General features: G+C 44.9%; 2 protein-coding genes across 6 annotated transcripts in view; one reads left to right on the forward strand and one right to left on the reverse strand.

Annotated features, from left to right (window-relative positions):
• The window catches only part of LOC109550222 (uncharacterized), an 80504-nt gene extending 57474 nt beyond the window's left edge, over positions 1-23030 (forward strand). For 3 of the 5 annotated variants that reach the window (XR_012327657.1, XR_012327658.1, XR_012327659.1), the window contains 5 exons: positions 8541-8740; positions 9778-12640; positions 12897-12989; positions 16143-18738; positions 21931-23030. Coding sequence is in view for 2 of the 5 variants with exons in the window: in XM_073795185.1 (XP_073651286.1) it covers positions 12579-12640; positions 12897-12989; positions 16143-16285; positions 17604-17629 (324 nt within the window). In the remaining 3 variants the exon portion in view is untranslated. The remainder of the gene's footprint in view (positions 1-8540; positions 8741-9777; positions 12641-12896; positions 12990-16142; positions 18739-21930) is intronic. The other 2 variants (XM_073795185.1, XM_073795184.1) reach the window with 2 other exon arrangements.
• On the reverse strand, positions 21480-25587 carry MLNR (motilin receptor). Its single transcript, XM_019936595.3, is given in 5 exon segments — positions 21480-23688; positions 23690-23801; positions 24594-24908; positions 24911-25131; positions 25133-25587. Coding segments are annotated over 5 exon segments (1251 nt in total). The 5' UTR covers positions 25480-25587; the 3' UTR covers positions 21480-23432.
• Positions 25588-26790: the final 1203 nt, after the last annotated feature.

Genomic DNA, 26790 nt, shown 5'->3' on the forward strand with positions numbered 1-26790 from the left:
TACTCCAGGAGATGGATCCAAAAAGATATTGCTGTGATTTATGTCAAAGAGTGTTCTGCCTATGTTTTCTTCTAGGAGTTTTTTTTAAATTAATTACTTTATTTGTTTTTATTTTTGGCTGTGTTGGGTCTTCATTGCTGTGTGCAGGTTTTCTCTATTTGTGGCAAGCAGGGGCTACTCTTCATTGCAGTGTGCAGGCTTCTCATTGTCATGGCTTCTCTTGTTGCATAGCATAGGCTATAGGTGCGTGGGCTTCAGTAGTTGTGACATGCGGACTCAGTAGTTGTGGCTCATGGGCTCTAGAGCGCAGGCTCAGTAGTTGTGGCGCACGGGCTTAGTTGCTCCGTGGCATGTGGGATCATCCCGGGCCAGGGATCGAACCCATGTTCCCTGCATTGGCAGGCGAATTCTTAACCACTGCACCACCAGGGAAGCCCCTCTTCTAGGAGTTTTATAATATCTTGTTTTACAGTCAGGTCTTTAATCCATTTTGAGTTTGTTTTTGTGTATGGTATTGGAGAATGTTCTAATTTCATTCTTTTACATGTAGCTGTCCAGTTTTCCCATTACCACTTACTGAAGAGACTGTCTTTTCTCCATTGTATATTCTTGTCCCGTTTGTTGTAGATTCGTTGACCATAGGTGTGTGGGTTTATTTCTGGGCTTTCTATCCTGTACCATTGATCTATATTCCTGTTTTTGTGCCAGTACCATACTGTTTTGATTATCGTAGCTTTGTAATATAGTGTGAAGTCAGGGAACCTGATTCCTCCAGCTCCATTTTTCTCTCTCAAGATTGCTGTGGCTATTCAGGGTCTTTTGTGTTTCCATACAAATTTTAAAAATTTTTTTGTTCTAGTTCTATGAAAAGTGCCATTGGTAATTTGATAAGGATTGCATTGAATCTGCAGATTGCCTTGGGTAGTATAGTCATTTTGACAATATTGATTTTTCCAATCCAAGAACATGGTATATCTTTCCGTTTGTGTCATCTTCAATTTCTTTCATCAGCATCTTATAGTTTTTGGAGTACAGGTCTTTTGCCTCCTTAAATAGGTTTATTCCTAGGTATTTTGTTCTTTTTGATGCAGTGGTACATGGGATTGTTTTGTTAATTTCTCTTTCTAATCTGTTGTTGCTAATGTATTGAAATGCAACAGATTTGTATATTAATCTTGTATCTTGCAACTTTATCGAATTCATTGTTGAGCTCTAGTTTTCTGGTAATGTGTTTAGGTTTTCTATGTGTAGTATCATGTCATCTGCAAACTGTGACAGTTTTACTTCTTCTTTTCCAATCTGGATTCCTCTTATTTCTTTTTCTTCTCTGATTGCTGTGGCTAGGACTTCCAAAACTATGTTAAATAAAAGTGGCAAGAGTGGACATCCTTGTCTTGTTTCTGATTTTTGAGAGAATGGTTTCAGCTTTTCACCATTGAGCATGATGTTAGCTGTGAGTTTGTCATATATGGCCTTTATTGTGTTGAGGTAGGTTCCATCTTTGCCCACTTTCTGGAGAGTTTTTATCATAAATGGATATTGAACTTTATAAGAAGCTTTTTCTGCATCTATTAAGATGATCATATGACTTTTATTCTTCAATTTGTTAATGTGATATATCACACTGATTGATTTGCAGATATTGAAAAATCTTTGCATCTCTGGGATAAATGCCACTTGATCATGGTATACGATCCTTTCAATGTATCATTGGATTTGGTTTGGTAGTATTTTGTTGAGGTTTTTTGTTTCTATGTTCATCAGTGATATTGGCCTGTAATTTTCTTTTTTTGTGGTATCTTTGTCTGGCTTTGGTATAAGGGTGATCGTGGCCTCATAGAGTGAGTTTAGAAGTGTTCCTTCCTCTGCAATTTTTTGAAATACTTTCAGAAGGATGGGTGTTAACTCTTCTCTAAATGTTTGATAGAATTCGCCTGTGAAGCCATCTGGCCTTGGACTTTCGTTTGTTGAGAGTTTTTCAATCACAGATTCAATTTTAGTACTTGTAATTGGTCTGTTCATATTTTCTCTTTCTTCCTGGTTCAGTCTTGGGTGATTGTACGTTTCTAAGAATTTGTCCATTTCTCCAGGTTATCCATTTTCTTGGCATATAGTTGCCTGTAGTAATCTCTTATGGTCCTTTTTATTTCTGTGGTGTTGGTTGTAACTTCTCCTTTTTCATTTCTAGTTTTATTGATTTGGGCCCCCCTCCCTTTTTTTTCTTGATTAGTCTGACTAAAAGTTTATGAATTTTGTTTATCTTATCGAAGAATCAGCTTTTAGTTTCTTTTTTTTAACATCTTTATTGGAGTATAATTGCTTTACAATGGTGTGTTAGTTTCTGCTTTATAACAAGGTGAATCAGTTATACATATACATATGTCCCCATATCTCTTCCCTCTTGCGTCTCCCTCCCTCCCACCCTCCCTATCCCACCCCTCTAGGTGGTCACAAAGCACCGAGCTGATCTCCCTCTGCTATGCGGCTGCTTCCCACTAGCTATCTGTTTTACGTTTGGTAGTGTATATATGTCCATGACACTCTCTTACTTTGTCCCACCTTACCCTTCCCCCTCCCCATATCCTCAAGTCCATTCTCTAGTAGGTCTGTGTCTTTATTCCCATCTTGCCCCTAGGTTCTCCATGACCATTTTTTTAGATTCCATATATATGTGTTAGCATACGGTATTTATTCTTCTCTTTCTGACTTACTTCACTCTGTTTGACAGTCTCTAGGTCCATCCACCTCACTACAGCTTTTAGTTTCATTGATCTTTGCTATTGTTTTCTTCATTTCTATTTCATTTATTTCTGCTCTGATCTTTATGATTTCCTTCCTTCTATTAACTTGAGGTTTTGTTTGTTCCTCTTTATCTAGTTGCTTTAGGTTTAAGGTTAGGTTGTTTATTTGAGATTTTTCTTGTTTCCTGAGGTAAGTTTTTGTCGCTATAAACTTCCCTTGTGGAACTGCTTTTGCTGCATCCCATAGGTTTTGGATTGTCATGTTTTCATTTTTATTTGTCTCTAGATATTTTTCTGTTTCTCCTTTGACTTCTTCAGCGATCCATTGGTTGTTTAGTAGCATGTTGTTTAGCCTCCACGTGTTGGTGTTTTTTGCAGTTTTTTTCTGTAGTTGATTTTTGTGTGTGTGTGTGTGGTATGCAGGCCTCTCACTGTTGTGGCCTCTCCGTTGCAGAGCACAGGCTCCAGACGTGCAGGCTCAGTGGCCATGGCTCACGGGCCTAGCCACTCTGCGGCATGTAGGATCTTCCCGGACCGGGGCACGAACCCGTGTCCCCTGCATCAGCAGGCAGACTCTCAACCACTGTGCCACCAGAGAAGCCCCTCTGTAGTTGATTTTTTAAAAAATATTTATTTATTTGGTTGCACTAGGTCTTAGTTGCGGCTCACAGGATTCATAGTTGCAGCTCGCAGGCTCCTTAGTTGCGGCATGTGAACTCTGAGTTGCGGCATGCATGTGGGATCTAGTTCCCTGACCAGGGATCAAACCCAGCCTCCCCCTGGAGTGTGGAGTTCTATCCACTGCGCCACCAGGGAAGTCCCTTGTAATTGATTTCTAATCTCATAATGTTGTATTTGGAAGAGATGCTTGATTTCAGTTTTCTTAAATTTACCAATGCTTGCTTTGTGGCGCAGCATGTGATCTATACTGGAGAATGTTCCATGTGCACTTGAAAAGAATGTGTATTCTGCTGCTGTTGGATGGAGTGCTCTATAACTATCAATTAAGTCCATCTGGTCTAATGTGTCATTTAAGGCCTGTGTTTCCTTATTGATTTTCTGTCTGGATAATATGTCCACTGATGTAAGTGGGGTGTTAAATTCCCCACTGTTATTGTGTTACTGTCAATTTCTCCTTTTATGTCTGTTAACATTTGCCTTATATATTGAGGTGCTCCTATGTTGGGTGCACATATATTTCCAATTGTTGTTATCTTCTTCTTGATTTGATCCCCCTTTGATCCCCAAATCAAATCTTCTTGATTTGATCCCCCTTTATCATTATGCAGTGTCCTTCTTTGACTCTTGTAATAGTTTTTATTTTAAAGTCTATTTTGTCTGATATGAGTATTGCTACTCCAGCTTTCTTTTGATTTCCATTTGCATGGAATACCTTTTCCCATACCCTCACTTTCAGTTTCTGTGGGTCTCTAGATCTGAAGCAGGTCTCTTGTAGAGAGCATATATACAGGTCTTGTTCTTGTATCCATTCATCCAGTCTATGTCTTTTGGAAATAGAGCATTTAATCTGTCTACATTTAAGGTAATTATCAATATGTATGTTCTTATTGCCATTTTGTTAATTGTTTTGGATTTGTTTTTGTAAGTCTTTTTTCTTCCTTTCCTCTTTTGTTCTCTTCTCTTGTGATTCGATGTCTATCTTTAGTGCTGTGTTTAGGTTCCTTTTTCTTTTTTATATGTATATCTATTATAGCCTTTTGGTTTGTGGCTACCATGAGGTTTTGATATAGCAGTCTATATATACATAATTGTTTTAAGTTGCTGATCTCTCAATTTCAAATGCATTTCAGATATCCTGCATTTGTACTTTTCTTCTCTCAGGATTACTGGTTTATATATCACTTTTGTGTGTGGATGATTTCCTACCTTTACTGTATGTTTGCCTTTACTGGTAGTTTTCCCATTTAATAGTTTTCTCTTTTTTTATTTTATTATATCTTTATTGGAGTATAATTGCTTTACAATGTTGTGTTAGTTTCTGTTGTGCAGCAAAGTGAATCAGCTATATGTATACATATATCCTCATATCCCCTCTGTCTTGAGCCTCCCTCCCACCTCTCTAGGTCGTCACAAAGCATTGAGCTGATCTCCCTGTGCTATGCAGCAGCTTCCCACTAGCCATCCATTTCACATTTGGTAGTGTATGTATATCAATGCTACTTTCTCACTTCATCCCAGTTTCCCCTTCCCCTGCTGTCCTCAAGTCTGTTCTCTACGTCTGCATCTTTATTCCTGCCCTGCCACTAGGTTCATCAGTACCGTTTTTTTTTAGTTTCCATATATGTGCGTTAGCATACAGTATTTGTTCTTCTCTTTCTGACTTACTTCACTCTGTATCACAGACTCTAGGTCCATCCACCTCATTACAAATAACTCAATTTTGTTCCTTTTTATGGCTGAGTAATATTCCATTGTATATATGTGCCACATCTTCTTTAGCCATTCATCTGTCGATGGACATTTAGGTTGCTTCAGTGTCCTGGCTATTGTAAATAGTGCTGCAATGAACATTGTGGTATCTTTTTGAATTATGGTTTTCTCAGGGTATATGCCCAGTAGTGGGATTGCTGGGTCATATGGTAATTCTATTTTTAGTTTTTTAAGGAACCTCCATACTGTTCTCCATAGTGGCTTTATCAATTTGCATTCCCATCAACAGTGCAAGAGGGTTCCCTTTTCTCCACACCCTCTCCAGCATTTATTGTTTCTAGAGTTTGATGATGGCCATTCTGACTGGTGTGAGGTGATACCTCATTATGGTTTTGATTTGCATTTCTCTAAGGATTAGTGATGTTGAGCATCTTTTCATGTGTTTGTTGGCAATCTTTATGTCTACTTTGGAGAAGTGTCTATTTAGGTCTTCTCATAGTTTTCTTGTTTCTAGTTGCAGCCTTTTCCACCTAGAGAAGTTCCTTTAGCATTTGTTGTAGAGCTGGTTTGGTGGTGCTGAATTCTTTTAGCTTTAGCTTGTCTGTAAAACTTTTGATTTCTCCATCAAATCTGAATGATAGTCTTACTTGGGTAGAGTATTCTTAGTTATAGGTTTTCCCCTTTCATCACTTTAAATATATGATGTCACTCCCTTCTGGCCTGCAGACTTTCTGCTGAAAAATCAGCTGGTAACCTTATGGGTTTCCCTTGTATTTTATTTGTTGCTTTTCCTTGTTGCCTTTAATGTTTTCTCTTTATCTTTAATTTTTTTTCAATTTGATTACTGTGTCTCAGTGTATTGCTCCTTGAGTTTATCCTGCCTGGGACTCTCTGTGCTTCCTGGACTTGGGTGACTGTTTCCTTTCCCATGTTAGGGAAGTTTTCAGCTATTATCTCTTCCAGCATTTTCTCAGGCTCTTTCTTTCTCTCTTCTGCGTCTGAGACCCCTATAATGTGAATGTTGGTGTGTTTATCATTGTCGCAGAGGTCTCTTAGATTGTCCTCATTTCTTTTCATTCTTTTTTCTTTATTCTGTTCCATGGCTGATTTCCACCACTCTGTCTTCCAGATGACTTACCCATTCTTCCGCCTCATTTATTCTGCTATTGATTCCTTCTAGTGTATTTTTCATTTCAGTTATTGTATTCTTCAACTCGGTTTGGTTGCTCTCTATATTTTCTAACTCTTTGTTCAAAACTTCTTGTAACTTCTCCCTCTGTGCATCCATTCTTTTCCCAAGTTCTTGGATCATCTTCACAGTCATTACTCTGAACTCTTTCTTGGGTAGATTGTCTAGCTCCATGTCACTTAGTTGTTCTTCTGGGGTTTTATCTTGTTCCTTCATCTGAAACATATTCCTCTGCCATGTCATTTTGTCTCAATTTCTATTTGTATTTTTATGTATGTGGAATGTTATGGTTTTCGACCTTGGAAAAGTGGCCGTCTGTAGGGGATGTCCTATATGTCCCAGCAGTGCACTCCCCTCTTGTCATCTAAGGGCCAATGACCAGCTGGTCCCAGGGTAGGTTCTGACTTGCCTTTGCAGACTCGGTTCCACAGGCTGCTGGATTGTAGTTTTCTTGCTTCTGGTGTCTGCCCTCTGGTGGTTGAGGCTGGTCTAGAGGCTTGTGCAGGCTTCCTGGTGGGAGGGGTCAGTGCCTGCCCACTGGTGGATGGAGCTGGTTCTTGGCTTTCCGATGGGCATGGCCATGTCTCAGGGCATGTCTAAATGTGGCTGTGGGCTCAGGAAGTCTTTAGGGAGACTGTCTGCTGATGGATAGGTTGTGTTCCTGCCCTGTTGGTTGTTTGGCCTGAGGCACTGGAGCCTACAGGCTCTGGATGGAGCCAGATCTTGGTGCTAATTACCCAAGCAAGATGTTTGCCTCCAACAAGAGTTCAAGTAGATGAACACTCTCTGATATTTCTGCCACTGGCTTTTATGACTCCAGAGAGAGCCATGGCCACCCTCCCCCCAACCCCCTCTGAGACCAGCATGTAGGTCTGGCCCAGACTCCTATGAAGTCACTGCTTTTGCCCTGGGTCACAGTGTATATGTGAGACCTTGTGTGCACCCTCCAAGAGTAGAGTCTCTGTTTCCCCCAGTCCTGTGGAGCTCCTGTGATCAAGCCCCACTGACCTTCAAAGCCAAATGCTCCGGGGGTTCATCCTCCCCATGCCAGGCCCTCAGGCTGGGGAGCCTGACATGGGGCTCAGAACTCTTCCTCTTGTGGGAAGACTTCTGTGATATAATTATTCTTCAGTTTGTAGGTTGCTCATCCGGAAGGTATAGCATTTGATTAGATCACACGTGCGCCCCTCCTACTGTCTCATTTGGTTTCTTTTTTATGTCTTTGGATGTAGAATATTTTTTTTAGTAGGTTCCAGTCTCTTTTATTGATGGCTGTTCAGCAGTTAGTTGTGTTCTTGATGTTGTCATGAGACCTTGAGGTGAGCTCAAGGGCCTTCTACTCCACCATCTTGTTTCCAATCCCCCGCTCCTTAGTGTTTAAAAACTTAAGATCTAGGCAGTAAGTGTGCTCATTGCTACTGGTATGTCATTACCACTAGACCCTCTGAGAGGCTAGATCTACAAAACATTTATATCTATATATGTGTGTATAAATACATGTACACACACTCATATAACTGGATCTCTCTCAATAGCTAGCTAGCTAACTGTCTAAAAGAGTTCACACCAATACCTTCAATTCCAGTCTAGCACACCAGGGTTTTTTCTAGCCTTCCCCCTTGCCATACTTGCAAATCTCTTCTCCAAACAGCAGGAAACCTGGCTCCCATTATTCTCAATATAGTTTTTTTTTCCCCCACTCAATTCCCACTATGTGACCAATCTCCCTAGCACAGTGGCTACCTCCTTGGCTTCCCAGCCCCTGTGCTGCTGCCTCTACAGCCCCTTCTGCCTTCAACGGAAGGGAAGGGAGGGGAAAAGGAGGGGCGGAGAGGTTGTCAAATGGCTTTGTTTTTTTTTTTTTTTGGCCACACTGTGCAGCATGTGGAACTTCCCTAACAGGGATTGAACCCACACCCCCTGCAGTGGAAGTGCAGAGTCTTAACCACTGGACCACCAGGGAAGTCCTGTCAAATGGTTTTTTTGACTGAATTATTCAGAGAGGGAGAAAAGAAGGAAGGAGGGACGGATAGAGGGGATGGAGGAAGGGAGGGAGGGATATATGTTTATCACAAATTTTCTTGAAAACTAAATGATTCCAAGTAGCACAGCTCCTGCAAAGAATAGGTGCTCAGCATCATTAATTAGTATCCCTCCCCACTTTGTGTTTCATTTGCTTATTCTCTATAGATAACCCAGATCTTTTCCTTTTATTCTAGGTCCTGTTGGTTGGGAATCTTGGTCCTAGCAGTGTGTTTATTTGGACAGAATCCTCTCACAGCAAAACAAGCTGAGGTCCCATGGAGCTCATCATCCATACATAGAATCTATACTGGATTTGTTGATACTGGTGATGTTTGGCAGAGACTGAATACCTGGCTTGTAGAAGAAAATGTACCTCACACTCAGTCTTGCTCTCGTACGTGGAAGGCACACATGACCGGTGACCATGTCTTCTGCATGCCTGGAGATAAGGCGGCCACAGGACCAATAGGGACTCCTGGTGGCCAGTGCACCCTTGTACAAAGGATTGGCCCTAATTTGGTCATTTCAGGCAAAGATGTAACTATAAACACCACCCTGAATCCAGAAATTAAGGTTTCCCAAGCAGTTCTTGGAAGGCAGTTCCTGGCAGCACTAAAACCCCAAAGAAGCAAAGAGAAGCCAAAACAAAATTCAGATACCCTTCATGGAACGTTTGCTTTGTTATGGAGGGCAGTGCTGCCAAAGAGAAATGACTTCTCGGGTTTTCCATATATTGTCCCTAATGGTGTCCCCAGAAAAGTAAACTTGGTGCCACATAGATTAATGTGCTACAAAGTAAGACTGTCCAGGAACCCTGAGAACGTCTGTGCCCCATGAGATGGGAAGGACAGGCAAGCCCACTTCCTATGTTACCCTGGGTCACTCTACCATAGGCAGCCTGGGAGTGGGCAGGCACTGGGCCTGATACCACGGTCCAAATGGGGTCAGGGTCCCCATTAATGTGGCATGCTCTGGACTGGGTTTGGGCATTTCTGAATCAGCAGCCTGAAGAGGTTCTCTAATTAGACATGTCAGAAATCAACAGAATTTGGAGGGAGGGGTAGGGATGAGAGGACAGGTAAGAGGAAATAGAGAGGAAACTAATGCTGATGGAATAGCTGCTTGCATCAGTCAGCTTATGTAACAATGATGATAGTAATAATAATGGTATCTTACATTACTCAGCATTTACTATGTTCCAGGCTCTGTTCTAGCTACTTTACATATATTATCTCATTTACTCCTTTCCGCAACCTTATTATGAAGTGGGTATTTTTATTATTATCCCTGCTTATAAGAACCAAGACACTGAGTACCTTGATCAAGCAGACACAGCTTGAGAGGGGTGGGAGCAGGATATATATGTTCATCACTTCATTTAATACTCACAACAACCCGATGATATAGATTTTCATCATCTCCAATTTACAGGCAAGAAACTAAGGCCCTTGGACCAGCAACATCAGCATCACTCAGGAGCTTGTTAGAAATGCAAAATCTTTGGCCCCACTTCAAACCTACTGAGGCAGAATCTGGACAGAACCACCGGTCTAGACCAGAGGGCCCAGCGAGTCCCAAACTTGCACGTGCATGTGAGTCGCCCAGAGACCGTGTTAAAACCTGGATTCCTGGGCCCCACCCACCCTTGGAGATGCTGAGTCCCTGGTATTTAGCAGCAGTATTTTGGCCCTCTGTAGAGTTGCTTCCATAAGTTGTTTTTGGCATCACATCATCTACCAACATTAGCTGATATTGAAAAGCAAAATTTTCATACCAGTTTAGGAACAGGAGTCAAAGTTCCATTTTAATTCAGGGGTTGACAGACTTTTTCTGTAAAGGCCCAAACTGTAGATATTTTACTCTGTGTGGGCCACTGGGTCTCTGTCATGTCACAGAAGCAGCCATGGTCAGTACGTAAACAAATCAGTGTGTTTGTTTTCCAGTAAAACTCAATCAACTCCCCCTCCTTTAACTCAGAACCAAGGGAACCTCTGGTGATGGCAGCATGCCCTAGTGCAGAGCGGATTTGAAGAATGGGGATCTTAACATTTGGAAAGGAGAGGACTAAGTAAAATAGCTCATACTGTAGGGGAGGAAAAACAGTTTCCCCTCTACTCTTCTAGGTTCTTGGCTGAGACGCCCTTGTAGCAAAATACAGATTAACAAAAGAAAAACCATTTTAATTACTATGTAAGGGAGAGCCGCAAAGATAGGAGACTCAAAAGGCAGCCAGGCAACTGAGGCTTATATACCACCCTGAGCTGAGAAAAGGGACAAGGGTCTGGGCCTTCAAATGGAGGAGGGCCATTCATGGGAAGAGGAGAAGAGCAGATGTTTGGTGAACAGATGTTTGCCGGAGGTGCAGATAAGTCTCTCAGAAGAAAAAGTGATATTGGGTAATAGCTCTCTTCCTCATACAGGGCCCCTTTCTAATTTCTTTTAGGCAGTTAAGAGGGAGGTAAAAAGCTTTTTCTGAGTCTGCTGGGCCTTGACTGCTTTCAGTTCAAAATAATCCACATGTGAAAGTGGTACTTTTTAGGGCAGCCTGTTCTGAACCCCCTCCATACCATATGCCTAGTTAACTTTCTTCAGGCTGATTAAACCATAACACCTTTGGGGTAACTTTTCTACCAGGCTATAAAATCCTAATACTTTATCAGTTTCTGCAAACCTCTCATCTCACAGGCTATAAATTGTCACTGTTTTTTATCATTTGTGTTATTAATTTAAAAAAAAAAGACGTGCCAACAAATTTGCCTTCCCCGAGAATATCAAGTGAGAGTTCCATTTGACAAGGTCCTGCTTTTACTCAAGCAGCCATATTATTTTCTAATAACAGAAAATGCATTTAAAAAAATCAAGTAATCACCTTCTATCATTTTCCAAGTGTGGGATAACTTTTCTCATTGGCCTGATGAGAAAAAGCCCCATGGTACTCAGTGCTGATTGCTGTAAGGATTACTGTTGGTTATTATTATGCTGTAAAGATTATTACGGTTTTCTAGCTTATAGGATGTCATCTTGGAGTCCCCACAGGATAAACTCTCCTGTCTCCTGTGAATCATGTGACCTTCCTAACCAGACACCAAGGCATGAGTTTCGTGTCCTCACTTTCTCTCTGGTGTTATAATCTTATGTTACCTACACTAGTTTTTACTTAGTTTCTACTTTCTCCATTTCCTTAATGTTTGTCTTATTTGGGGGCATTTTTGTAAATTGTCTCCTGTCCTTTTTGGAATACAAATTCATTTAAATCAAAAAGAATGTTCAGGACTTCCCTGGTGGCGCAGTGGTTAAGAATCCACCTGCCGATGCAGGGACACAGGTTCGATTCCTGGTCTGGGAAGATCCCACATGCCACGGAGCAACTAAGCCCGTTTGCCACACTACTGAGCCCACGTGCCACAACTACTGAACCTGTGCTCTAGGGCCTGTGAGCCGCAACTAATGAGCCCATGAGCCACAACTACTGAGCCCATGTGCCACAACTAATGAAGCCCATGCACCTAGAGCCTGTGCTCCGCAACAAGAGAAGCCACCGCAATGAGAAGCCCGCGCACCGCGACGAAGAGCAGCCCCCGCTCGCCGCAACTAGAGAAAGCCCGTGTGCAGCAACGAAGACCCAATGCAGCCAAAAATAAATAAATTAATTAATTCACTAAAAAAAAAAAAAAGAGAATGTTGAAATTTGAGGATTCTTTAGTTCAATGTGCCTTGAGGATGAAGGGGAAGTGAAGCTGGTATCTGCATATTTAGAAAACAACACATGTGATATCTTAACACACCAACTTAAACATAAGGTACTCACATTTAGATGGTCACTTGTATGACCAAAGGTGAATGTTCTTGGCTGACATGTGCATCCCACCTATCTCACCTCATCCCGCCTAAGAACTCTAGACAGTTACTCTACAGTGCTACTTTTTTGTTTTGTTTTTGAAACAAAATCCACATTTTATTAGATTGAAATAAACCGCAAAATTGTTCATCTTCACCAATAAGAAAGCAATATTTTCTGTATTCTTCCTAGGTAAACCACAAAACTCCTGTTTTTGCAAGAAGACCAGTTTTCCTGGTTATGCATATAAATCAAGATGAGGAAGCAGATATGTTCATGGAAAAACACCCAAAGGAAAACAGGCAAAACCAGACAAATCAGTCATCAATGTCTCCGAACTCAGATTCTGTCTTGCCTGTGAAACAGTGTTCATGGTACATCTGCTAAAAAGCTGATGTCCAGTCCGGTGGACTTACATTCCCTTGAGGACAAAGCCTACACTGAAATCCTCTTCAGGTGAGCACATGGCTTCTGTCACTTTCTGGTAACTTCCACAACCAGCCATTACAGATTTTTAACAACATACTCCAAACATAATGTACTTAAGTCAGAAGCACCATTGCGCTTTATAAATGTGTTCTCCTCCCTTTTCACTCCCTACCTCCTCAACATTTATTTCTTCAAAGAACTGATAACTCAAATCCTGGTCATTAGATCAATGATAATAAACATCATGTCCCAAATGACTTCAGCCCTGCCATTATGCCACCAGGGGGGAATCTCAAAGCAGCACTTTCCATACCGTCTTCTGGGAGAACACAGAAGTCTTCAAAGTCTGCAAGTTCAGATTGTGGCTGTTCAACAGGTGAGTGGTCAGTGGCTGATGGATTTGGTGAGAGGCCTGTTGGCAAATTTACCTTCAATGACTAAGTGGCCTGCATGTACCTTACAACTTTGCCTCCTAATAAACCAATAAAAGGCACCTTTAAAAATTCTCTTGGATATTTTCAGTGATTTCTGAATTACTTTAGGAAGCTCTGACACATTGTGTAGAGTTTTCTATGTGTATCTCATGAAATCCAGATCATGTTTTGTATTAAGAGTTACGTTCACGAAGCCCCGTGACTTGACCTCTGTTGAGTCAGTGTTTGGGAGTGTGCTTTGTGATGCTTGCATTCGTGCTTCCTCTCCATCTTCATCCTGGGAAGAATCCACAGGACCTTAAGCAATACGGAAGCATTAGGAAAAATACATAAATATCAGGCAGCTGTAGAGCATCATAAATTGTGGACAGAAGCACTTTATCTTTTCCTCTTTTTCCACTTGAGCCTCTGGGAATGAATCTCCACAGAGTGTCAGGATTGGTAAGTCACTCTATACGTGTTGGCACAGTGCTCCTCTGACATGTTGAGCTGGAGATGATCCGTGTCTTAATGTGAGGGCTTTGAGGTGCTGATCTGGGAATCTTTCTCCAACTTGCTGAATAATGTCCTCCACTGTTGGAACATTGTTTATAATAACCTCAAAGGTTAGTTGAGATTCTAGGTTACCTTGGCAAGCCCTGCAGAACTTCCCACAAAGTTTCATTTGAATATCGTGTTTAGTGACCAAATCTGTGGCTTCCTCAAACCAGAAATCATAATAAAACTCCCTGTTTTCCATCACTTCATTTTTGAATGTGACACAGTAGTCGAGCAGCTGGCTGCCAAGAAGATGCCAGAAGTTTGTCGCTGGATTTTTTTTCCCCAACAGCTCTTGTTAAGATGGGACATTTTTAAGAAGGACAAATGAAACCAATGAAATAGAAATCTGTTAACATACTACAGAGCACAAATGCTTGACCAGCTATAAAGCTATTCCCTCCAGTCTGTGTCATTCTTTATACTGTCTTTATATAAAACAAAGGCTTACAAGAGCTCCACTTACATTTCAAAAGCGCAATATCCTCCTGCCTATTGAAGAAGGCCCATTTCCTTCAGTTAGTATACCTTTTTCCACGCTCTAAAAATGGCAGCTATTACATTGTCAAATCCTATAAGCAGCTGCAGCGACTGTTGAAAAAGAGAACGGTCTTCCTCAGGTGTTCTCAATGCAATAACAATAACAAGCCCTGACTTTCCATGAAGAGCAGAGTGTATAGATACCCTGGGAATATTTCTGTAAAAGCTGAGTGGGCAGGACTTTCATTTTGGAAAGCAGTTCACTGGACACAATATATACCTGACCACATCACTACTCCACCATCAGGCTCCACTGTGTGTATGGAGGACATTCTGGACAGGGAGAAAGAGTGATTCTTTCTAACGAGGGAAAGTTAGTAGCATATGAACTGAGGACAATAATGCTAGCTCACACTGAGGATTACCGCATGCTGAACGGTGTGCCAAGTACATTTTATTATTATAAATACATTGCAATAATTATGTAATTAAACATTCAATTATAATATTGCAATGCACTAACTTTTTAAGAAATCAGTCTTTCTCCCTGCTCAAAATGTGTAGTATCCTCTATACACATACAAGTACTTTTATTAAGTCCTTACTACGTGCTGGGCATGGTGCCAGATTCTATACATACAGTTAAATATTACTTCATTATCTGTGGTCTCAATTGTCACACAGAGATACATTTTTCCAGAATGAGAATCCCCCCCTTCAACCTTGTGAATTAATCGGTCACTTAACAAAATTTTATTTTACTCCACACCTTTGCAGAAAGAAAAATAAATAAGGCCTTTCAAAGTTGCCAGGAATGGATTATATATAAATTAAATGCGTTCAGTTCAACACATTTTGATTACATACTCTGTTTCAGGTGGTTCTGAATCAGACACATTTCTTCAGTTTTGTGACTTAAGAACATCAGTGCGAGTTGCAAATACTCAGCACACAAGTGCCCCGTGCTCCCAGGAGCTTGGGCACAAGCCACAGCAAGAGAGACTGGCTCTTGGCCTGGGGTACAGTTAGGGCAGAACCAGCAGCAAAGCCCTTTACTCAGCTGCTGGGATCCCTTTTCATGGAAGCCCCAAGGCAGGACCACCTCAGCCCTGTTCCACAGCCATTTCCTCTGTAACTTAGCAGCTTCTGGCTCCTGCCCTCAACACTCCATTGAAAGGTTCTCCAAGTTCCTTCCTTTTGCCAAATCCTGGGGCCTTTCCATTACCCTTCCTTTAGGGATACCAGATTTAACAAATAAAAATACAATGTCCAGTTAAATTTGAATTTCAGATAAATAACGAATGATATTTTTAGTACAGATGTTCCCTGACTTGTGATGGGGTTACGTCCTGATAAACCCATCATAAATTTAAAACATCATAAGTCAAAAATGCATTTAACACACCTAACCTACTGAACATCATGGCCCGGCCTAGCCTACCTTAAATGTGCTCAGAACACTTATATTAGCCTATAGTTGGGCAAAATCATCTAACACAAAGCCAATCTTATAATAAGTTATTGAATATCTCGCGTAATTTATTGAATACTGTACTGAAAGGGAAAAACAATAGCTTTCTGGGTACAGAATTGTTGTAAGTGTACAGGTTGTTTACTGTCGTGATCACGGTCTGACTGGGAGCTATGGCTTGCTGTCCAGCATCACGAGAGAGGATCATACTGCACATAGGTAGCCCGGGAAAAGATCAAATTCAAAATTCAAAGTATGGTTTCTATACAACACGTACCACTTTCACACCATCATTAAGTCGAAAAATCATAAGTCGAGTCATGTAAATTGGGATTAAGTACATCATTTGTATACTTATTAAACTTATACTAAAAAAATCATTTGTTGTTCATCCAAATTGAACTAGTAATCTTGTATTTTATCTAATAACCCTACTTCATTCTCTTTGTATCCTCTGGGTACTTGATCCCTGAAACTCTCTTCCTTTGGGTAGTATCAATTCATCACTTTCCCTTTTTCTGCTCCTCCTGCCTGGTTCAGTTGAGTTCTCCAGCCTGTGCTGTAACATCAGCATGTAACCCTAAGCCTCTTCTTTTCTCTCTCTCAGCTTTCTCCTTGGAGAGGTCATCTATTCCTGTCACTTACATCAGTGGCTCTCCAAGTGTGGTCCTGGACTAGCAGCTGCAGTATCACCTGGAAACCAGACAGAAATGCACATTCTCAGGCCCGGACCCAGGCATACAGAATCAGGTCTTCTGGGGTGGGGCCCAGCAATCTGTGTTTTAAGAAGCCCCTCAGTTGTTCTGATGCACGCTAAAGTTTGAGAACCACTTGTTTAAATGATCACTTCTAAGCTGTTGACTCCCCAATCTTTATCATTAGCCCTGATTTTATACCGACACTTCCCTCTGGTATTTCAAACTGGAGTGTTTTGTGGAATGTTACAAAATGGGAGGAAAAAAAAACATAGCTCTATGGTCAAAAAGAATTTCCATGGGGGAATTCCCTGCTCTCCCCCCACCCCCCCCCCAAAAAAAACCCAGTTTCCATGGTATTGCAGCATTTCTTAAGATTTGACTATTGGGACCTATTTCCCAGGGGTTGTGGGAGGATGCAACAACAGGACGGCGTCACTGGAAAAGAGATGCATTGAAATGGAATTCAAACTAACAATATTGTAAATCAACTATACTTCAATTTAAAAAAAAAAAGGAATTCATTATTGTCCCCTGCTAAACCACCTCTACAGCCTATTTCTTTTTAATTTTTTTCAGTTGAATATTTTATTATTAAACTTTCTTATTTTCCTGCAAGGCTGTAGCTTCACTGTATAAAAATAGCACCAGCAAACACAGTATGTTGCAAAATTAAGATAGTATTGTTCTTCATCTGACACTGTACAACTAACAAAAACTTTTCTCCACCTCCAGTTATTTCCAATGGGAAGATCAGTAAGTTTTGGGGGGTTTTTTGGTTTTTTTTTTTTGCAGTACGCGGGCCTCTCACCGCTGCGGCCTCTCCCGTTACGGAGCACAGGCTCCGGACGTGCAGGCTCAGCGGCCATGGCTCACGGGCCCAGCTGCTCCGCGGCATGTGGGATCTTCCGGAACCGGGTCACGAACCCGTGTCCCCTGCATCGGCAGGCGGACTTTCAACCACTGCGCCACCAGGGAAGCCCTCATCAAGTATTTTGACCCAATCCAGGGATGACTGTAAACTGTTATAAGGCTTAATATAACAATGTTATCTTTGAATTACATAATTTTTATAACTAGTTTTACTACAGATAATTTCAGGAATTCTGAGTATTGTAAACTGGAGCCTAGCCTAAAAATCATAGGGTGCTGTGGAAAAGATGCATAGTGTTTATCTGCAGTCATTAGGAAGTTAGGGGGTATTCTGGTAACATGTTGCAAGTAGTTTCCTTTGCTACAAGTTGCTTTTTAAAAAAACTATCCACAACTAATTTAAGACAACTATGCTAGATTGTTTCATACTAGTTTATTTAGGGGTTCCATTTTCACTCAATAGATTTTATGTGTTTCTCATACGCTTCTTCACTCATTAGTTCATCTAGTTCTGAAGGGTTACTGAGTGTCACATTGATCCGCCAATCATCTTCATAACAAGATTTTTTGGACACGTCCTGGATTTTCTGCCAGAGCTTCATTAATTTCAGTTACTTCTGATGGAGGAAGAAGAGCAGACAAGCAGCTTTCAAACTTTCTAAAGCACCAAACTCCTCTTGTTTGTTCAATTTTGTCCCAACTTCAGGCAGATTACAGTATGCAACATCTCTCAAAGCTCCCTGTGCAAAATTGCTGATTCCCGCTGCTGCAACACCGTTTTCTGTTGTGATCTGTCCACGTCCGCCTGTGAATTGACGCGCGGAGAGCGGAGCTGGGACTGGGCGCGGCTCCCCGCAGGGCCAGCGCCCCCAAGGCCCGGGCCGCCGCAGAGATTGCGCGCGCAGGCGCAGACGGCAGACCTCGGCGCGCACGCCCCGCGCCGCTCGTTGCGCCAAGCACCCGGGCTTCTGGCCTCCCTTTCCTTTCAAACAGACCTCAAATGTAGGAGTTCTGACTTCCTCTTCTCCCTATGCAGTCAGCCTCTGAGTTTTAGGGACTCAGTTACGATAACGTTGAAAGGTTGGAGACCTGACGTGACTTTGGAGCGTGAAGCAAAGCTCTTGTTGAGACTTCGCAGAGTCAAGGCCCGCTCCCTGGGACCCGCAGCCCGGCCCGTCCGCCCGGCTGACCTCAGTAACCAGCACCAGGCACAAGTCCTGGGGCTGCCCCCCAGGGCCACAGGTGACATGGGGTTTCACCTCCGAGAAGGCCCCAGGAAGAGCTGAGAAGGCCTTTTCTGGAGGAATGGAGGAAGAGCGCAAGGAGCCAGTCAGGACTTGAGGGAAAGGAAGAATAGAAGATGTCTAGAAGAGCAGGAAACGGGGTGGAGGCCTGGTGACAGAAGGGAGCAGTCGAGGAGGCGTGGGCGCAGCCTGGCCCGTGCGTGGAAGGACCTCGGCGTGGGCGGGAGACGTTAAGGGGACCGGGGGGGCTGAGGAGTCAGGGACCCATCGCCGGACCACAGTCATTCCACAGTTTCTGCTGGAATATAAATGACTTTCCCATGGATCCACCGCCCAAAGCCACCTGCAGTATCTTTGTTTACTGGCTTCGTATCTTTTCCTTTATCCTGAGGTAAATACGGGGAAAGGGAGGAAAGGGGTGGGGCGGGGGAAGAGGGTGGAGCGAGAATGGAAGAGATTTCGATGAGGGAGAGCCTACTGATGGTTCGCAGTCTTGTCTGCACATTGGAATCGCCTGAGGAGCTGTAAAAACCACGTCTGGGTTCAACCCCCAGAGATTCTGATGCCGTCGGTCTAGCCTCTCGACTGGTGCTTCTCAAACTTTAATGTGCGTCGGAGGCGCCTGGGGCTCTTGTTAAAATTCAGGTTCTGACTCAGAAGGCTCCGGGGTGGGGCCTGAAAGTCTGCATGTTAACAAGACGCCAGGTAATGCGCATGCCACTGCTCTGTGGCTCACATTTTCTGTAGCAACCATCTACGTAGAGGCTCCCAGAGGGTGGTCCTCAGACCATCAGAATCAGCATCACCCGGGAACTTGAGAGAAAGGCACGTTCTCGGGTCCCAGCCCAGACCCGCGGAATCTGGAATTCTGGGGATGAGGCCCAGCAAGCTGTGTTTTAACTCTCCCTCCAGGTGATTCTCACGCGTGCCAAAGTTTGGGAGCCACTGCTGTAGAGAATTACAGAGGGGAATAAAAAGCCTGAGGGAAGGGCGCTAATAATCACTGTAATGACAAAGTAATGAATTATTGTGGAAGTAAGACAGAAAGAGAGATCACGTGGAGCCCTATGTATGTTCCAGTTATGAACAGATATAACCATTACAGTAAAATTAAGACACCACGACTTTGAAAACTGCAGGTTTTCAAAAAAAATTTTTTTAAGTTTTTTTTTTTATCTCTGTATCATCATAAGTCATAGGAATTATTGGAACATTTTCGAGACCTGCACACTCACTGCAAAGATGAGGGAAAGGAGATGTCATTACTGGACCCGTCATGCTGTGGGCCTGCCTGAGCTGGGGTGGGGCGCAAAGGCACAGATGCAGGAAAATAAGGTGGGGATGCCTGGCACTGGGGATTGAGGATGGGGAAAGGGATGCTCCCTGTTCTGAGGCCACGAGGTTGCCGGCGTCTTGGTGATGGGAGGTGCTGAACCTGGTTGTGTTACTGATCCAGTGTCACCACTCTACCCCACGAGTGCCCTGTGCCTGGATTACAGTACCTAACTGGTCCCAGCTGGCCTCCCAGGCTCAGCCTTCCCAGACCCTGCTTCATTTGCTTTGGAGGCTCCAACTCCTGATTACACCAGTGCCCTTGCCTCTCTCCTCTTCCTCAGAGCCCTGTCCTCTCCTCCCTTCAGCACCCACGCCCCCTGTGTGCCATTTTCGCCCCTGTCCTGTGCTTTCCCTCTGGCTGACCGATGGCTCAGAATGGAGGTCCCAGTCATCTGCTTACTCAGCCTCCATCTCTGTCCACCCACTGGGGTGAAGATCCCTGTCCACTTGAGTTCAACACATATCTACCTGTGGGCAAGAGATGCCAAGGGGGATAAAGCACAGTCTGTCCTTAGGGAGCAAGTTACAAACTCTGGGAACCAGTCCCCAAGACGTGACGGACCAAGTGCCGTGAAAAAGATTCACGTAGAGCATTGCCTGACTGTCTGCCCACACTCAGCTCTCCTGGTCCGGATGGCACTTTTTGGCCCCTTATGACACAAGCGTCTGCTAATCTTTCGAAAGTGCGTGTGTTGTTTTCCTAAGAAGGTGGCCAGTAGAGTCTACCTCTGTCACCTCCTTGTGGCCAGTAGAGTCTACCTCTGTCACCTCCTTGTAGCTTACACAGAGTGAGGGACATGCTGAGTGACTGCCACAAAGCATGCCACCCACAGAGCACACGCCTCTCAATGACAAAGGTTCCTGTGCTCCTAGGAGCAGGGATGCTGATTTTGGATGGCTGCTCAGAGCTGACTAGGTTCTTTGTAATATTTAGAGTTCTGAATCTTTAGAAAGTTGGCTCACAATAGAAAATGGCCCCACAGTTTATGAAAAGCCTTTTATTAAAGCTCCACTTAAAACACTTGTACAATCACTAATACTTATATGTGAATGGTTCCACATACTAGCAAATGTTACTGTTACTTGGGTAGAAATTGTAGGAGAGGCCATGTTCAGACTTTCAAACATCATCAACACATTGCTCTCATGTCCCCTGGACTCCTGGGTCCTCGGAGGTGCTGTGCAATTGCTTCAGAAGTGGGAAAGTCTCCTATAGAAAGGTGGAGGGAAGTCGTGTAGATGACACTAACCTGAAATTCTGCAGGTCCGTCCGATGTGAGTGCTTTTATTGGCCTGTGAGCTGAATCTGAGGTTAGTCTAGATGAACAATCACACATTTCAAGGCAAAAAAGACCATTAAAAATTTGATTGATTTCAACACCATGACATGTACTAATGTTTCTAGAGTATTTTGACATACACGTCTAGCACTTAGCAGTTGCTTGGTGAATATTTGTGGAGTGAATGAATGAAACACAAACCCTTCCCCAAGGTTGGTGCCTCACCTAAAAAAAGCGACTTGGCCTACAGAAAGAGCCCTGCAGGGACCCAGCACACATCTTCGTCCGAGGGCAGAGAGAGGTCCCAGACACAGCATCCAGGATACCATCCCCAGGGTGGAGGGAGGCCCACAGCCCAGCCATCCCTCTCCAGTGATCCCTGACTTGGCCACCCCGAGTCTTCCCAGGATGCCCCTCCCCTTTATAGCCAGTTGTCAACACCAGAGGACACTTTCTTCTGTGGTAGAGAACAATTTTAGACCTTAGAACAGCTTTTCAAATATTTTTGACCATGACCCACAATGAGAATATATTTTATTTTACGAACCATGAAAGATACCAACCAATATATAATTGAAACAAAAGTTTCACAACACAACAGTTAGCCTTACTACACATGATGCACTGATTCTCTATTCTATTTGCAATCCAATAAAGAAACATGTGACACACTCCACTCATCTCACAATCCACTAATGGGTAAGGTCGGCATTTTGAAAACAGGTGCACAGCAATCCACAGGAGGGATGGAATTCAGATACTCCATCTCAGGGACCCAGTGGCAAGAAAGGATGATCCTTCTCTGCCCACACCTGGGAACACACCTAGGTCACAGGAAAGGGTGATGCAAATCCCTCTTTTCTAGAATCTGAACAAGAAAACTCAAAGGAGAGGTCTTTGCTTCTATATCTAAAATATTATACTACATATAACATATCAGTAAGTTTCTTAGCCATGATTTTCTACAGGGAAGAAGCCGCTTCTGACTGTCCCAGAGAGGAACTCCCGAGAGAAGAAAGACTGTGTGGTTGCATCTCCAGGACGTCCCCACTTAGTGCCACCAAGCAGGGGAGTGGCTGTGGCACAAGGCTGGCACCTGCACCGTGAGACCCTCCATCAGTGTCCCCAGCAACAACTTCTCAGAGCCTCTGATGGGATATTTTGTGTTGTGACTCTTGGGAAGGTGGGTACAGCATGCACTGTTCTTCTGCCATATTTGACCACAGAATCCTTTTTTCAAATACTCCCTGAAAATCTGCAGAACACAGTTTAGGGACCACTGCCCCAAGTTGGAAGAAACAGTGTAGACGGGGGACTTCTTCACTGCCACACCAGTTGAGGGCAGGGCCAGGGTGTTAGGACACTTCAAGGGGACTTGAAGGCATCACTGTACATAGTCAATCACATGAAAAAGCAAAGGACCTTGTCAGGTGTGGAGCGGACCCTTGTTTATGGAGTCACCATTTGTAGTTTACAGCTGACCTAGTTGTATCCTGCCTACCTCCAGGGGGCGCCATTCATAAGACCCTGGGTTGACTGAGGCCCTTTGGAGTCCAGCGAGGCAGTAGGAGCCCTCCAAAAACAGGTTTATGTTTTAAACTGTAAAAACTAAAACAGAGTTACAGAGTTGTTGGCCAGAATGTCCAGCACAGTCTCTCTCACCCTTGAGTACATCCATTGACTCTCGTTTTTTCTGTTAGTGCAGCTTCTCGGGGTGGGAGTGGGTAAGGCTCTTAAGTTTTCAGACTCAGACCCCAGACTTGGTTCCATCATTGCTTATCCCACCAAGCTGAGGCGAATAAGGCGTATTAAAGCTCTTATCAATGTGATCAACAGTCGCTTTGTGGAAGCTACATCCTGCTGCAGCTCCCTGCCCTCAGACTTCGGTACCCAGGTTCTGAAAGAGGGTACTGTGCCTAAACTTAACGATTTGCTCTGAGCCTGAGAGAGGCGGGACCCCTGAACACTGCACTCTACCCAGAATTCCTTTCACTTGTTTCTAAACATTTTTTGCTGTCATATATAAGCATTAAGTAATTTCTTGGAATAAAACTCTCATCATCCTGGATTCCTTGTAGATGCACCATCACATTTATATCCAAAACATAAAACAAAATACACCTCTGACCTCACAGGTGACAATTTTTACGGGAGCATCTCTCTGGATCACTTGTTAACTGGAAAATGAGTGGTCATGTTTCCCCAGAGTAGAAGAATGAGGACTTACAAAACCTCCCCAGAGAACATTTTGTGATGTGGGATATCAGGAGGATAAAATGAACGTCCCCAGGGGGGTACATGAAAGGAAAACCAGAGAGACTGGTACAGTTACATTTCATACCTTTGTTTAAAAAAAAAATCATGCTAAGTTGCTGACCAACTTGCAAAATGTCAACCACTCTTTCTAATTCTCCCTAACAGCTTCGGTTCCCCCCTCGCAGTTCTTTTCTTCCTGCAGACCTGTTTTCCCTTAAGTCCCAGAGCTGTGGGATGAGGCGCTGTGTTTGGCCATGCTGGTTGCTGGTGTCTGTACATTAGCGCTGGTCTCGGTGCAGCCAGCCATGTCTCCTCCAGGGTCCCCTCCAGCCTCCCTGCTTCTGCAGAAACCTCTCTGTCTGGACCGCCTGGCTAGCAGCAGTTTCCAGGCCGCTGCTCTATACTTCTTTGAAATGAGGTTGTAGAGGATGGGGTTGATGGATGCGCTCAGATAGAAAAGTTGCAGGGCACAGTGTTAAAGTACTATAGAAGTACATCATCCCGGAATCTTTGGTATTTATGTAAATGATTCTGCCAACGTGGAAAGGCTGCCAGCAAACTATAAACGCCAGAACCACCACCACTGCAAAACAAGACATAGGCGCCAGAATTAGCCAAAGCATCCGAAAACAAATAAGCATCCCCAGGAAACCATCTGAAATAATAAGTAAAAGCAAAATAAATAAAACTCTTGCCTAGCCAAATCCCCACCCCCGAAAAACTACCAGGTTGCAGACAGCATCGATATTAGCTTTAAAGCTGAGTATTCGGCTCATACATTTACTATCAAGGCCTGACATAAACCAGAAGGAGTGATTTCTACTAACAAGCTGTTCTGGCAGGCTTCCTTCCACAAACCCACTTCGTTGACATGTTCTCTGTTTTCGGTTGAAAAGAACTCTGCAACAAGTCTGCACAATCTTTATTTTTTTGATATGGGCATGATTCACTTTAGTCTTCAGGATAACATAACATTAAGTAAAGAAACTTTATCTTAACGTGAGCTATCCCGTCTTCTCCAGGGTTCTGTAATTCCATAACTGCAGCATCAAACAGAGACGGGCAGTTGGCTTAAGAGCCTGCAATTATCCATCTTGGATCAGCCCAGCTCGCTGATCACAGAGGCTTTGGGAAATAATTGCTGTTTACAGGACCCGGATATCCCACTCTCAAGGGACGCCTGGGGTGACCCAGAGCCCTTGGAGGACGGGAGATGGTTTTCTCTGGAGACTAGAAGGAGAAGCAGGTGGAGGCTGGGGTAGAACGACAGAATGAAACGTGGCCAGAAGAGGCGCCGAGGGCTGGGAGACCAGGGGAAGGCGACACAGCCTGGACCGTGGGTTGGGGTGTTTGGAACAGAGGCGGCGCCACTCACGCAGGACGCGGACCATCTGCTGGTGTCCCTTCTCCCGAGCGGAGGTGGCCGGGCCTCGCAGCGGCCCGCGGCTCCTCCACAGCTCCCGTCCGATGAGCCCGTAGAGGACGCTGAGGCACAGGAAGGGCAGGAAGAAGTAGGCGGTGGTGACCCACAGCATGACGCACAGCGCGCCCCGCTGCGCCGGGCTCGGCCGGCACTCCTGGCTGAACAGCGCCGCGGCCGCCGCCGCCTCGGGCCCCGACGGCGGGGACAGCGGTGGCGCCCGCGAGGACCCGAGGAGTGGCGGTGGCGGCGGGGCGAGGGGGTGAGCTAAGCGGTGCCGTTAAGGTCCTGGACCGCGTAGCGGCCGGGGTCCTGCTCGACGCCCAGAAAGAAGAAGGGCCCGGCGGAGAGCAGCGCCACGGCCCAGAGCGCGGCGATGACCATAAGGACGCGGCGGCGGGTGACGAGGACGCGGGCCCGGAGCGGGCGACAGATGGCGAGGTAGCGCTCGAGGCTGAGCGCCGTCATGTGCAGCAGCGTGGCGTAGGTGCACGTAGAGCGAGAGGCGGCAGAGCAGCGTACCGAACACCCAGGGCCGGGAGCGCCAGAGGCGGTACAGGTCGAAGGGGAGCCCGAGCAGGATGAGCAGGTCAGACACGGCCATGCTGCCCAGGTACAAGCTGGTGGTGGTCCGCATGTCCCGGTAGCGCCCGATCAGCAGCACCGTCATCACGTTGCCGCTCACCCCGACGGCGAACAGGCCCAGGCACACGGCGGTCACTGGCACCAGCGCCCCCAGGGGGAAGGGCGAGCAACGGCGCTCGTCGCAAGGCAGCACCTCTGCCCACGGCGGCTCCCCCGCGTCCTCCGAGCCGTCGCTGCGGTTCTCGGCGCTGCCCATGGGCGCGCCGCGCCCCCGGGCCGGGCCAGGAGCCTAGCGCCTGGTCCCAAGGCAAAAGCGCTTCCTTTGGCGGCCGGTGCGCGCTGGGCGCGCCAAACCCCTGCCGCTTGCACAGCCCGAGTCCAGCGGCACCGCACGCGGGAACGTGGCTCCGCAGGGTCCGCCTTGAGGGCTGTCAACCGGGCGAAGCGCAGTCCCCACCCCCAGTCACCGCCCAGTCTGCCTCGGCCCCGCTTCCGCTCCCAGGCCCGTGGTATTCCACGTATTCCAGGCGCTTCCCTCCCCACCAACTGAACGCGGGAGGCGGTCGCCGCGGACGAGCCCCACCCAGACGCGGGAAGCGATTCCTGAACCCCAGCGAGGTTGGTTACTGGACCCAGCGGAGCGTGGGCTTTTGTAGGTTGGGTTCAGAGGGGAACCTTCTGAGGGACCTCGGCTGGTGGCTCCGTCTTGACGGTTCGGGAAGGTGCCGCAATACCAATAATAGGAGAGGAGACTAGACCAGAATCTAGAGCCCCTCCCGGGTTCTGGTCGCGGCTCAACAACCGAATCATCTCGGATCAGTCCCAGCCTTGCTTGCCCAGCCAGTTCTCCTCTTCTGTAAATTTTCAAGCGGTGATGGAGTTGACCGAGTAATTTCAACGATGTCTATGACTCTGAAATCTATGGATATGACCACGTCTATTCATTTTAAAGAACAAGGCTTAAGTATTTACGTTTACCTCTGCGTACTTAAACGTGTGCTGTTTTGTTCCTGTGTACAAAATATGCTATAAATGTAATAAAGCAGAGTATTGGCCAACACCAGAAAGAACTAAAATTCTGGGGAAAAGACTAAAAACTGGTTTATGAGTCAATTCATTGTGGTCCTAATGACAATAGCTGACACTGAGAGCTCAGGATGTATTTGGTGCTGTGCTTTCCATTTAATCTTCAAGTCCTTAGAACAGAGGTTTTTTTTAAATCTCTTCATGGATAGACGCTCCTCTAGTGGTTTTTCCATCCATCCGACTGTGGTTTAAATCGTCAACTTCTTTTCCCAAGGTTCCCTTCCTCTTTCTGGAACTGAAACCAGGCTTTGCTCTAGTGCCTCGCATCCCCGCCCCGTTCCCCGTGGTCCTCTTTCACAAGCAGAGCCATGGGCTGCGAGGAGGGGTACCTGTCACCTTCCTCATCATTGCTCTTCCCAGCCATCCTAAAACCTACCTTTGAATCTAACTTCCTCACACTCTGCCCTCTGCAGCCCCCTCCCCCACCGCTCACCCTCATTCTTGAGAATTTGGGTGCCTTACCTTCACTCTCTCAAGCACT

This window comes from Tursiops truncatus, chromosome 18 (genome assembly GCF_011762595.2).
Source record: "Tursiops truncatus isolate mTurTru1 chromosome 18, mTurTru1.mat.Y, whole genome shotgun sequence".
NCBI classification, from domain to species: Eukaryota; Metazoa; Chordata; class Mammalia; order Artiodactyla; family Delphinidae; genus Tursiops; species Tursiops truncatus.